Source organism: Ictalurus furcatus, chromosome 12 (genome assembly GCF_023375685.1).
Source record: "Ictalurus furcatus strain D&B chromosome 12, Billie_1.0, whole genome shotgun sequence".
NCBI lineage: Eukaryota > Metazoa > Chordata > Actinopteri > Siluriformes > Ictaluridae > Ictalurus > Ictalurus furcatus.
The window spans coordinates 16886434-16899763 of record NC_071266.1 but is presented as its reverse complement, the minus strand read 5'-3'; the positions used below and the strand labels follow the sequence as shown (position 1 = coordinate 16899763).

Here is a 13330-nt window from a genome sequence, read left to right as displayed (position 1 = left end):
TAGTGTGGTCAAAAGGACCAAACATAGGAATGTCTGATCGGATCATGAGTTGGTTCTGTTGTAAATGTGCCAAAGTACTTGTAGCTGTTAATTTCATACCCCCAAAACAAGTCGAAGTTTATATAAAATGCTTTATTAATGAATCTATATAAATTTTATATTCTAACTGACATTTATTCCACTGCATAGTAGATCTAAATCCTCTTTATATACACTTCGCTTTCAAGGACTGTGGTGAATAAGACTGAAGATGCTGTCGATCTATAAGATTAAAGTTCATGCTGAATATTTATGCAACCAAACATAAGATCCAATGTTAAAGACACCTGTGTCGAAACAAAGAAAATGAACACTAAAGTGACCAGTTCAGGATAAGGTTAAGCATTACAATGTACAGCACCATATGAATCAAATGAAATGATTCCTGTGTGCTTTTCGTGCCAGTATTTATCTTTTTCTATGTTTCTATGCTATGAGTAGCGATCTTATTCAGTGTAAAACAGATGTATTTGCTAGTAGGAAGGGTTAGATGTCCGTGGGAGATGATCTGGAGTTAGCGTTTGCCGTTCAGAGGTGGCAATGGAGGTCTGGATCTGTTCGGTCTTTCTGGAATCTGCTCGTATATGGATGACTCAGAGTTTCCTGCCAGCGCCTGCTCGGGTTGGTAAGGGGGTGTATTCCTCATTGCTGAAACACCAAAATTCTGTGGAAAAATAGTGTTCGTGAGAATTCATTAGCATTGTTGGTGAGTTTTCTGGAAACCAGTGAGTGTAATCTGTTTTTTTTTAAAATTTTATTATTGTTGGTATGATGTGATAAAATCATACCTGAGTGCTGCTAGGTATAACAGGTCTACGGGCAGGTCTTAGGGGCAGTCTAGGACCAGGTCCTGTGGAGGACGGGGTAGAAATAAATGCTGTGCCGGTCCGAAGTGGCGGAGAAGCCGGTATGGGGTCATCTCTGGTCCCTTTAATATTGACCTCTGAGTAGACATGATTGGCAAGGGAATCTGCTGGACACATCACAAACAGATGAGCTCTCAGCAATGAAGTCATCTAGTACTAATATGTCTACAGTTGTGACACAATCTTGAATTTTAGTTAAGGATGATAACCAGTCCACCCGGGCATAATATTTTTTGACTGGCTTGAAAACTTTGACAAAGAAAGCAATCACAACTTCAGGTTTAATTACATATATTATTAAAACATTAATAATAAATGGTAGTTAAAGAACCCTTTATAACAAGAACTTATGTTTTAACTCTAAATTATACTACAGCACTCTTCAGTTTCGAATCTGATTGGCCAGAAGGTGTTGGTTTATTTTCTATTACAGCACGTTTCTGAGAATAATGCTGGCTGCAATTCAAATCACAAATCGTATTAATGCACTCGTTCTGTTATTTCTATAACAACAGCTCATTCACTTATTCACAGGGCCTTGTATAGTGGATGATCCACACAACCTAAAGCTAATAATAAACACAAAAAAAAAGTTTGTGTGTAATCATTTCCATTGTGAAGCTTTTGATTCTTCAATGTCTAGCTTATAATTTATATCATAGGAAATTTTTCAGGATGGAGGACCGAGAGAGTGACTATAATGGCTAAGAAGTAGGTGATCATAAGGAACTAACATGTCTTCCGGATGTTCCACAACATAAAATGTAACTGTAAACGAATAAAATGTGATTTCTCATCAATTAATACATTTTTAAAAATCCAACCGCTGGGAAGTTTGTTGTTGAGGAATAAAAAGCATTGGGACGTTCTATTTCAGGAAAATGATCAACTTTGTGCTCATCCCTGTGGTTGATTATTTTCCTAAAGAGGCACTCGCCATCTTTTTTACACATCAAGCCCCATTGTGACTGTAGCTTTATGACACTATAACTACATATAGAATATTTGCACTTTCATGTAGTCACCCTTGTGCAACAATTGCTGCACTAGTTAATGGTACTTAACTTTCTTTAACATGCTTAGCTAGTTTGTAATCCTCACTCAGAAGGGCTGAGGTGTGTTATTTTGGGCCACACACTCATGATTGAACTGCCAAATTATTTGAAGTTAAGCAGAATTTAGAAATTCTTTGGTTTAATCCTATAAATGTTCCAATGGACAGGCCAGCCTATCATAAAAGCCACTATTATCAGCTATTCCATTTATTTTTAAAATTTGTAGTTCTCCTTCATATTCCTCCTCCTCACCTGTATCCCTTGCGTTTTCTCGGTGCCTCCCAACTGCGCAGAAATCAATCTGATCATCACGAGGGCGTGTGTGCAGAGCCTCCTCATAAGTATGCATAGGCTCCAGTTCCCAGTATTTCTGTTCTGCGGCAGCTGGAGCATTAAGGAAAGCCTGAGAATCGGACGCTGCTGATGCACCCCATACATTGGCATCAGTGACTTCGATGGTAGCAGAGGAAGGTCCTGCTGGCCGCTGGGGTTTGTTGACACGTGCATAGGGTGCATCCACAGGGTGGTCCACGTTTTCTCCTACACATGTGTCTATGTTGCCAAACACATGCTCTGGTGTGTCGTTCTGGAAGGAGGAAACAGGTTTTGCATTCTGACTGTCCAACCCAGCAAGTAGAAGGAATTTGTAATGTCAGTGATCTTTTGTGTTGTATCTTTGTGTGTTGTAAAGTGATACCTCAGTTTTTGTTCCTCTATCTGTATTTTCTTGGACAAGCGGCAGCATGTCAGATACAGTTATGCACTCGGATAGAGAGTGAGTCTTCCTCAGAACTTTCCTCACCACAGCGTACTGTGGGGCAGCGTGTACATCATTTCCTGTGTAGGCTGTCGGAGTATGTTCTCTGCTAGTTGGTGGACTGGCTTCTTTTTCTTCACCTATCTCTGCTTCGTTTCTCTCTTCCAGCTTTGGCTTATCCTCACAGATGTCGTTAGTCTAGATGAGGTAGTAAAGGAAGTTGTATGTAAAGGACAAATGCTAAATTGTAAAAATACTATAAATAGACAGGGCAGTATACAGTATGCATGCCTCACTCTATTGCAATAGATTACCAGCTGGGCAGAATTTCAGTAGCATCTTGTTCAGTATTCAGCTTCATCAGTTCAAGTGACATTTGTAGAAGTGGCATTGTAGAAGAAATTGTGGCAGGCAGTGAAACAAAATACACAATTTTACCACAAAAACCCCCATGTAAATCTGTGGACACTAGTCAGGGTTTCGGTGGAAGCAAAGCCTATGTCAGGAACACTGGGTGTGATGTGGCATTACATCCTGGATGGGACACCAGTCCATCGTTGCACACCATACACGCACAAATTCTTTTGTTGAACCCTACAATAGTGTTTTCCATTCAGCGACAGAACACCCGTAGGAAGCTTAGCAACCTCTGAGGAACAATTTTTTAAGAGTGTAGAATTTATGTGAGAATGTAAACATGAGATGAAGGTCAGTTGAGAGCACTGTTTTGTTTGTTTGTTTATTTTTATGGTTTTATTAATCTAGTTATTTTCAGATATTTTATATTTTTAAATAATGTTTTTTAAAGAATGAATTCCCACTATTAACCCATGCCAAACATTGTGCTAACTTGGTGTAATACTTGTAAAGTATGTTCATTTATGGCAGTGTTATGGCAATATCTTATCCGCAAATGGCCAATATGGTTTTCAGGTTTTCATTCCAATCAAGTAGGATCCACACCAGATTCCACCTGTTGAAGTAGTTGCTCTTGGCTTTCAGGTGTAGCTTCTGCTTGATTGGAATGAAAACCTTCACCAACATTGACCCTTTCTGGAAAGGATTGGTTTCTTTTTTCTATGTTACTTGGCAAGAACTAGCAACTGGGGCACTATTTGTGAAAGGTGCTTGGACCCCGCTGATTGCGGCTATATTATATCTAATTATTCTCAGATCACTGGGATTATTATTTTTTTAATCATTCCAAAAAAAGTTTGATTTTTCATATTCATTAGGGACATTAAGCCACATCAAGCACATAAAGATATTATATATATATATGTACATATTATATAATATACATGTATTAAAGAAAAGGAGGGTAGAGGGGATGTCTGTATATTAGCATGTGTGAACAGAATCATACCTGCACGTAAGGCACAGTGAGTGTTTCATTAAAAGGCCCCACTGGATTGTGGGTATAGTAGTTTATCAGACCCTCAAGACTGTTATGCCTGCTGTTCTCGCCAGCTATGATGTAGTAACCTTCCGTCCCAGGCTCATCACATTCTTGCTCTATGAGGAAGTGACGGCACTTGTCTTCACCTCTGGAATTGAATAACATTTGAGTGTGCGTAATTGTGTGTATGTGTATAGCTGCAAAGGGCATGCTTCCACATGGGTACATACCTATAAGAGAGTACAAAGCCCACCTTCGACTCACTGAGCCTCAACAGGTAACAGCCCTGCTGCTTATCCTGCAGTACTTGCTCTGCTTCCCTGAGAAAGACAAACAACAAAAAACAGCATCTATGCAGTAGTTTAAAATAGGACATCTTATATACAAGGTGCTAAATGTGGTTGGATGCCTGCACCTGTAGTAGCTGTGACATTCATGCTTTGAAAGAGCGTGTGTGTTTGAGAGAGTGACGGGAGAGAGAACCTGCGCGTGGCAAAGCCATGGCGCCACAGAGACACGGGTTTTGGCTGCCAGGGAGGCAGCTGCGTTCTCTGAAACCACAGCAGATTATGAGCTTGCAGAGATGGAGTCTGAGCATCCAGGGGCCCTGCAGGTTTCAGCACCTGAGATGGAGCAATTCGCTTCCGTTCCTGAGCGTGCACAAACACACACACACACACACACACCACTTATTCTTTAATATACTTTACATTCAGTTTAATATAATCTCCCCAGTTTATTCCTGTAAAGCATTTTAAACGATGAGTAGATGAGGTAATCTGGATAAAAATAGGCATAGAGCAGCAGTGGCTTCCAAGGTCTCAGGCTAACATAGAATGCCAGGTATCTATAAACCAACTATAAACCAACAAGTGGTTTTGTACACTTGCTCCCCCACTCACCCATTGTGCTTCTGCCATATCGTTTGTGTTGTTGGCAATACAATGGCACTCAAAGTCTGTGTGATCAATCTAGAATTCGGAGAAGCCTGGTTCATCTGTTTGATTTCCATACAGCAGTAAACAGCCTTGCATAAGCATAACCCAGAGTCTAGACCAAAACGTACACCAACAGGTTCACATTTATAATCACAGCCAAACAAAGTATTCACTTGGTTGGGGGAATGGGTGTGAATATTAATAATTTCAGATGTTTGTTTGTACTTTTTTTATTTGCTTAGACATTATGGACTATTTTGCACACAACTGTGATATAACATACCAATTAAATCCATTTCAGTGCTAGGGGAAATGGAAAGGACCAAGGGGGTCAATACTTATGCAAAGCACTGTATAAAAGGAATGTAACTACTATATCTTAAGTTACAAACTGATTTTATTAAAAATTTACCTTAACTTGAAATGCATGCTTGGAAAATCATGTGTGAAATCCTTGGCCTTAGCCAGATCTTCTCTACCTGAGAAATCGTAATTACGGTAAATATTAATGTTAACTAGGGGCGGCTGGTGTAAATGGACTGGCATTGCTTTGTCTTTCAAATCTGTCTCTCAATGATTTAAATGATTTCATTTTTTGGCATCCACTTCAGATTATTTGCTGTTAACAAATGTCTTATTGTGGAGGGCACAGTGGCTTAGTGGTTAGCACACTTACCAACCACCGTTACGGAACACGCTTACCAACCACCGTTAGGGGGCAAGCTGGGGGTTTGAATCCCCCCTCCACCCTGGATGAACAGAGCTTGTATTTTCTGCCCATGCTTCACGGGTTAACTCCAGATACTTAGGTTTACTCCCACAAAGTCCGAAGACATATTATAGGCTGATGGGCATTTCCAAATTGTCCATAGTGTGTGAAAGTATATGTGATTGTACCCTGTGATGGATTGGCACCCTATTCCAACCCAACCTGTGCTCCCTGGGATAGGCGCCAGGCTCCCCGGCCACCCTGTGTAGGATAAGCTTCATGGAATATGGATGGATGGGAATGTCTTATTACAGATCATTTTGAACTTTTGTTGAACCAAGCACACCACCACCAATGGTCAAGAATTAATACTAGGGGTAATGCTGCATTCAAGTAAAGGCTGTAACTTGTAATTTTCTGACCTCTATCTAGGGAAAAAACAAAGAAAATGCCCCCTCAACCTAATAGGAATTCCTACTATGAAACCCAGAACCCTGACATCAACTCAACATAGCTGCTCACAGCATGAACAGTAAAAAAAAAAAAAAAAAGTACTACTTACTTACCTTTAAATGAGTTATCCTGGCTATAATAATATTAGCTTTTTCTCAATCAACATACAGACATATTGTTAAATCTATAATACTGCCTATATAGTTCACCGTTCTGAGAAGGTAAATATACATCACTCCACAGTTAGCTGACTAGCTTGTTGAGGTGTTTTTTCCCCACTTTGTAGCTCAGAGGTCAAGAGTGGTGTAATTCCGAGCTCTTCACACTTCCGAGGTACATCAAATGCAGCAAGATTTCTTTCAAGCCCAAAGGGTAAATCCGTGTAGCTTATAAGTGATGCTCATATCAGGTGATTGCACAGAGTAAAACACCCCATACATTTAATCTGCATTTGAAGTTGATATATTTCATCCCACTTCTGTATATTAACACAGACACACCCATAACACCAGCAGTGACTGAAAAAGTGCAACCTGAAATAGTTTCATTGCCAAGCTAATGATAGATATGAAGTAACTAGAAACAAATATAACCATCACTCTAGTTCTCATTAAAATTGCTCTAAATTAAGGTTGTTAATATTCATGAGGGCTCTGATCACTGATTGGGTAGTAGTTACCTCATTCTCCATCTGATTGGTCTGACTGTGCGATTCTCCTGATCCTGGCTGTGTGACGGGACGGCATTTGATGCTGCGTCTAGGTTTGATTGGAGGCTTATGGATAGCAGATGCAGTTTCTGTAGCAATAGATGGTCGAGGCATGGGTCTTGGCTGTAGGGCTGGGAGAGAGCTGATTCGCTCCTCCCTCTGACGAGATTCCTCATCTATACACAAAACAAATTGTCTCAATTCAATTATAATTCAATTGCATTGTTGTTGTTTTTTTAAATTACAATAATATTGAACAATATGTACAGTAGGGTGATATTTAATTGCTGTAATAGTTTCTACATTTGTCATAATTGTTTCTATATTTTTGAAAAAGTCTTTTCAAAGCATTTTGGTAATAAACTACATACTATATGCAGTATACAGTCTAAAAAAGTATTGCGTGCTACAGAACATTTATAAATTTCTTTCAGAATTTATATTCAGTAAAGATAAAAAATAATAAAAAGTCATTCTAAATTCAAATAGCTAAAGTATTTGTAAATATTTGAAATGAGGCATGTGCCAATAATCAGTTATATAATTTAATTTAAATCCACACAGTGTTTTTTTTTTTGTTTTGTTTTTTTAAATCAAAGCCATTTCAAAATATTGTCACTACCCTATGTTCCACTGAGTAGAACATATTCCTTCTGTATGCTGAACAATTGGGCAGGAAGTTTGCATTTCCAAAATAAAGGGCAACATCAGTGCAGCCATCTTGAAAATTTCCTCATTTAGGACTAATTTAAAAGCAACATAGAAAGTATCCTTCACCGCCCTGATGAAATCCTGCAATGGCGCCTTTGGTTAAAAATCTAACCACAGAAACATATACTAATTTTTTCATGACCGTGATATAAGACAAGTATTGTGACACGGAATTTATTGACACATGATTTTTCGTAGTATTCATGGTTCTGTATTTCTTACTGACATGAACTTTACTGGCACATCTCTTTTTGAAGTACTGAGCTATCAGTGCTGAGTAAATAAAAATATATAGTTCCTGAAATGGAGGTTAAAAAGTTTGATGACACTCTATGTAGATATTCTAGAAAGAGTCAACAAACCAATTCAAAACGACCAAAACCCTGTCTCGTGACTGCTTTAAGCCAGTCTATAACTGATTGTAAATGATATGATAACGGTTTATGGTTGCTGATGTTTAGTAGAAATTCCATACACGCTTTATGTACTATAAATTGTCTGTTTATTTTTGTTTGTTTCACATAATTTGGATGAAATTTCAAGTTCAGTTCATGCCGACCATGTTGATTGTATGATTCTGCTGAAAAATCAATTGATTTTTCCGCTTCATGACACTCTATAGACAGTTTGTAACATGTCTACAGTACATTTACTTAATAATGTGTTCCACATACTTGTAGCTTTCTGAAATAATTGTGTTGAGCTAAGGAATTATTGTAAGAGTTTTGTCAATAATAATAATAATAATAATAATAATAATAAACTTATATCCAAGAACACATATTCAATAATAATCTCTTGCACAAGTTTGTAAACTCTTCCATCTCTTCAGTTTGAAAGGGCATTAACACTTCTCTTTAGAGTGATAGCTTTATCTTTACTTTTAAAGTGACACATATTCACACATGACCTGAATCGCAAAATGGCCTGCAGAGCGGAAATGCCAAATCTCTCTGTAACCACAGTGATGTTATATATAGAGTATAACATCTAGATTTAATAGAGATTATAATAAATTATAGTGCACACACTGCATGCTATTATACTATTTCCTGTTATTAACAAAATGATTCTGAATGCATGATGTACTGGATATGTAAATAAATACATTACAATTCAGCACTTAACCATTAAAGTAACAGACTTTAATGCTAACGCTAATAACATAATGTTGATATGGAACAGAACACAAAGTGATGACTGCAGTACTCAATGGTATAACGTGACCTACAGTACAATAACACTATCACTGTTGAGAAAATTAAACACCTAAGAGAATGGTGGTAAAACACACACCAGAGAACCCTGTTTAGAAGTTCCATAATGCTTGAGGAACGTTACTACACTGTAAGTACTGTGGATAGATGTTTGTCTATTTAAATAAATTAAAAGTGACTGACCTTTAATTTTTTGATAGTCAAAGTCCATCTTTAGAGACAGGATGCTGGGTGTATTGTCAACTCGTCAACTGTTCATAAGTGTTTTTGCGTCACTGAGACTGTGTGTGTATGAGTGTGGGTGTATGTGTGTGTGTGTGAGAGAGAGAGAGAGAGAGAGAGAGAGAGATGGGGGAAGAGAAGGAAAGAGCTTGTGCCCTACTTTGAATCTCTCAATTTGTTAAAAGTTTTTCAACATAGAATTGTTGTATTACTGTTGAAGAAATCAGTTGTATTATTGTTGAAAATTCATTTTGTGGAACCCTAAAGTCTCTGAGCTATTTATCAGTTAAAGTTAAGTGAAACTGTACACCATAAATTTTTAGTAACATAGCCAAATTATTAGCCAGTACAGCCATTTATGAACTATTGATGCCGGCATAGAACCAGGAATGTGTTTCTGAGAGATAGAGAAACTCAGAGAAACTGAGAGACAGAGAGAAAGAGAGAGAATGGCAGTTTGCGTCCTTTAAAAACCACACAGGAAGAGAAAGAGAGCGAAGGCAGAGAACAATGAGATCAAGAGAAGAGAAGGGGGAAAAATACATTTTCTTCAGCTTCATAGAATAGAACTTCTGATCCAGGGCATCCATGATATTCTTCTTAATAAAGCATTTATCATGTACAGTTTAGACCAAAGGTCTAAACCTAAACCTAAAAATATTCATTGTCATTCATGTTTTTCACAACTTGGTTTCCTGGTTTCCCACTGAAGTTAAGCAGCATTGAGCTTGGCCAGCACCTGGATGGGAGACGTTCTGGAGGAAAATGTAAGTTATGAATATAACTATGGAGCTGTGAGATTGAAGGATGACTGTCACTATGGTGTAAATAAAGCAGAATGTCGCCCACTTATAAAAGTGGGTTAAACTTCCGGCTCATTCTCTTACCTTGGCCCCAGTGTTCCGAACGACAAGGATAGTGACGGTCATCCTTCCGTCTCACAGATCCATAGTTATATTCATAACTTATGATCTGTTTTGACCTCCCTCTGACCATCACTATGGTCTAAATAGGATGACTCATATCAACAGGGTCGCGAGGAACTACGGAATCCAAACTATTCCCACCTCGCTGGGCAAGAGACATCAAAACTGCAGTGCTGACAAGTGTTGCACTAGTTATGTCAACTCTGTAAAAACAGGAACTCCTTTTAGGGTGGCCTATGAAGTAGCTACTTGTGGTTGAGTGGGTCCGTATTGCCGTAAGAACTGGCAACCCTCTTTATGTATGAGCATGGGAAATAACATCAACCAACCAATGTGAACCAACCCTGGTCTGGCCTTTCCATAGCAAACAAAAATCTGAGAATGAGACTTCCTCAAAGTCTGAGTAAAATTTACATAGGTGTGTAATGCCCTTACTGGACAAAGGGTGAGTAAACTCGGCTGTTCTGCCTGTGAAGAAGAAGGGGGTTGAATTTGAACTACCTCCAGAACTTGATTTCTAAACCGATGATTAAGTACTTTTTGTAAAAAGGTATTTGCCCCCCTGTGCCATCTGGCCTCCAATGTAAACAATCATCACTAATGGATAGGGCACACAATTCTCTTACCCTTTTTGCAGAGCATATAGCCAAGAGAAAAGCTGTCTTGAGAGACAAAGCTTTTAAGTCTGCATCAGCCATAGCCTCATATGGGGGTTTAGTGAGAGAGTTTAGTACGAAAGGCAAATCTCAATTTGCTACCTGCAAAGTGCAATTTGGACACAAGAGATGAGCTCCCTTCAGAAACTGACATACCAAGGGATGTCAGCCTATTGGCTGGTCATCAACTCCCCCATGAGATGCTGAAATAGATGAGGCATAAACCTTGATTGTACTGGCTGCTTTGCCCTGATCCAGTTGAGACTTCAGGAATCTAAGGACAAGTGGCACAGAGCAGGTTATTGGATCATCATTCATGCCTAAACACCATTCACTTTATGGAGTAATTAACGTGAGTAGATGGGGCGCTGGTGTTATTCAATGTCACAAGTATCAGTTGCATCTAGCTGTTGAGGGATGGACTCTGCAGAGGCCATACCCACAAGTGCAGTGCCATTGGGTTTGGATGCCAAATCTCCCTGTCCATTTGGGACAGAAGATCCGCCCATAATGGTAGTTGCCACAGGGGACCCGGAATCAGCTGAACTAGGTCCAGGAACCATGGTCTTCCCGTCCAACATGTAGCAACTATGTTCAATGACCCTCCCTGATCCTCTGGAGGACCTAGGAAATCAGAGAAGGAGGGAAAGTGTATAATAAGCCTGTTGGCCACTCTTGTGGCAGAGCATCCAGGCCTATGCTGCCTTCTTATACCGTGAGGGAGTATCATCCCAGGCAATGGGTCATCTCCCTGGAGGCAAAAAGATCTACCTGAGCTGCCCTGTATCAGGCTCAAATTTGGGCTACTACCCCCATGTGTAACCACCACTCTCCTGGGAGAGGCCCTGTTCTGGACAAAATGTCAGCAGATCCGTTGCCACCTGGAGACAGCATAGTGATTTCGTCCCACCCTGGTGATTTATGTGGTAAACTGCAGCGGTACTGTCCATTCTCACTAGCACATGCTTGTGGAGTAAAAATGGTAACAGACCCTTGAAAGCGAGATGATCAGCCCTCAGTTCGAGTACATTTATGTGTTCTGATGACAAAGGGGTGTCCCATTTGCCACTTACTGACCTGGAACTGAAAAGCATGGCCTTGAAAAGTAAAGCGGTGAAAGGCCTGTGCTGTGGATAAATTGGAATGTGGAAATACACGTCTTTAAAGTCCAGGAACGTGAACCATTCTCCTGCCCATATGGACTGCATTGCATTGAATAATTTTGAATGGAAGAATTTATTGAAGGGTACCTTTATGATTGCCCCTTTTTGTAAAAGAGATGGCACCTCTTCCATCAACAGTGGGTCTTTGACAATAGTCATTCGCCCCTTGAAAAAAAAAAAGGGGGGGGGGGGTTGCCATCTAAACTGTAGCTGATACCTGTGAGCTATTGTGGATAAAACCTACTGGTCTGGCCCATGAAAGTTGGGAGGAACATTCGACGGCCAGCCCCTGACCCCTATGCAGGACCACCGTCACGTCCTGTACCCCTCCATGAGCTTCTCTGTTGGCCTCCTCCATGGGAGTGAGTTCTCCTCTGGGGATATGTGGCAGGATTTTGTCTTTGGACACGAAAGCTCTGCCCCTGAACACTAAAAGGAATGCCACTCGTTTGTCTAGGCCAAGCAGGTTGCTGCGACCTTTGAGTTTCTCAAGATCTTTGTCTGAACACGGCATACATGGCATTGATTTTTTTTAATGTATTTATTTTTATTAAGGTGTGTACAGGGTTGCAAGCGGTATGCCCTATTTAGTGCAAAGATGTAAAAAAAAAATTAAAAAATCACATATCATATACTGGAAAATGCAGTGGAATCACATGGTGTATTTGCACTCCAACGTTGCTTGGTCTAACTTGACCTAAAAATTGTACTCTTCAACTCTCTAATTTTCCCACAGATGTCTTGGGTTTCTTTGCAATTTTGTTCTCTGTTGATCAAGCTGACCTTTTCTGGTTAGATTTATGTAGCAGGTTGGATAACTACTGAAAATAAAACAAAGATCTGAATATTCTCCTATATTTCTCCCATTTTAGTGAGAATTTTCAGTTTTCAAGTCATTTTTCACCTTGCTACAGGAATCTAGTCACCAAACACTGGGATCAATAGAGAAAAATAAAACATTTTACATCTAGTATTGTTCCAATGTAAGTTTATACTTTATCTTCTTTTTTTAAGTATTCACAAAATCACAAAACTAAGTCACAGTCTTAAAAAAAATTACACTCAGTGAATTATGGGAATTAGGCAATGTGTGATATAGATTTTGTGATAAAGTCTCATAACATGGCTTTCAGTATCACAGGTAGTGTGAGTACTTTTATTACACTGAATACCTATAATTGAAATATATCGACACTGTACATGAAAATAATTTTTTGACCTTTTTCCTGTTGATTAATTAAACACTGTAAACCCCTTGTCCATCGAGAGAATGAAGAGTGGAAAATAATGACTATCAAGACATATTGTTTAGATTCTGTGCTATGGATTTTGCATATTCCTTAAACGGCTAATGTAAGAACATTTACTAGACTTGAGACTCTCTGGGTGCAGGATTTATGTATGCTGTTAAAAGTGTGTCTTCCTTCAGGCTTTATTGTAATTATCTTCTTTTCAGAATGAATTATAACAAAAACAAAACGCATCCCAAATAGCAGGGCTAGACATCTTA

At 39.2% G+C, this 13330-nt stretch overlaps 1 protein-coding gene across 1 annotated transcript; it reads right to left on the bottom strand.

The window, feature by feature from the left end:
- Nucleotides 1-117: 117 nt before the first annotated feature.
- si:ch73-109i22.2 (uncharacterized) lies at nucleotides 118-9271 on the bottom strand. The gene is made up of 9 exons (XM_053638408.1): nucleotides 9037-9271; nucleotides 6896-7101; nucleotides 4600-4766; nucleotides 4347-4436; nucleotides 4084-4264; nucleotides 2658-2915; nucleotides 2213-2546; nucleotides 828-1009; nucleotides 118-703 (listed from the first exon to the last, which is right to left on the bottom strand). Exons 1-9 carry the CDS (start codon nucleotides 9062-9064, stop codon nucleotides 554-556), a joined length of 1596 nt encoding a protein of 531 aa, XP_053494383.1. The 5' UTR covers nucleotides 9065-9271; the 3' UTR covers nucleotides 118-553.
- Nucleotides 9272-13330: the final 4059 nt, after the last annotated feature.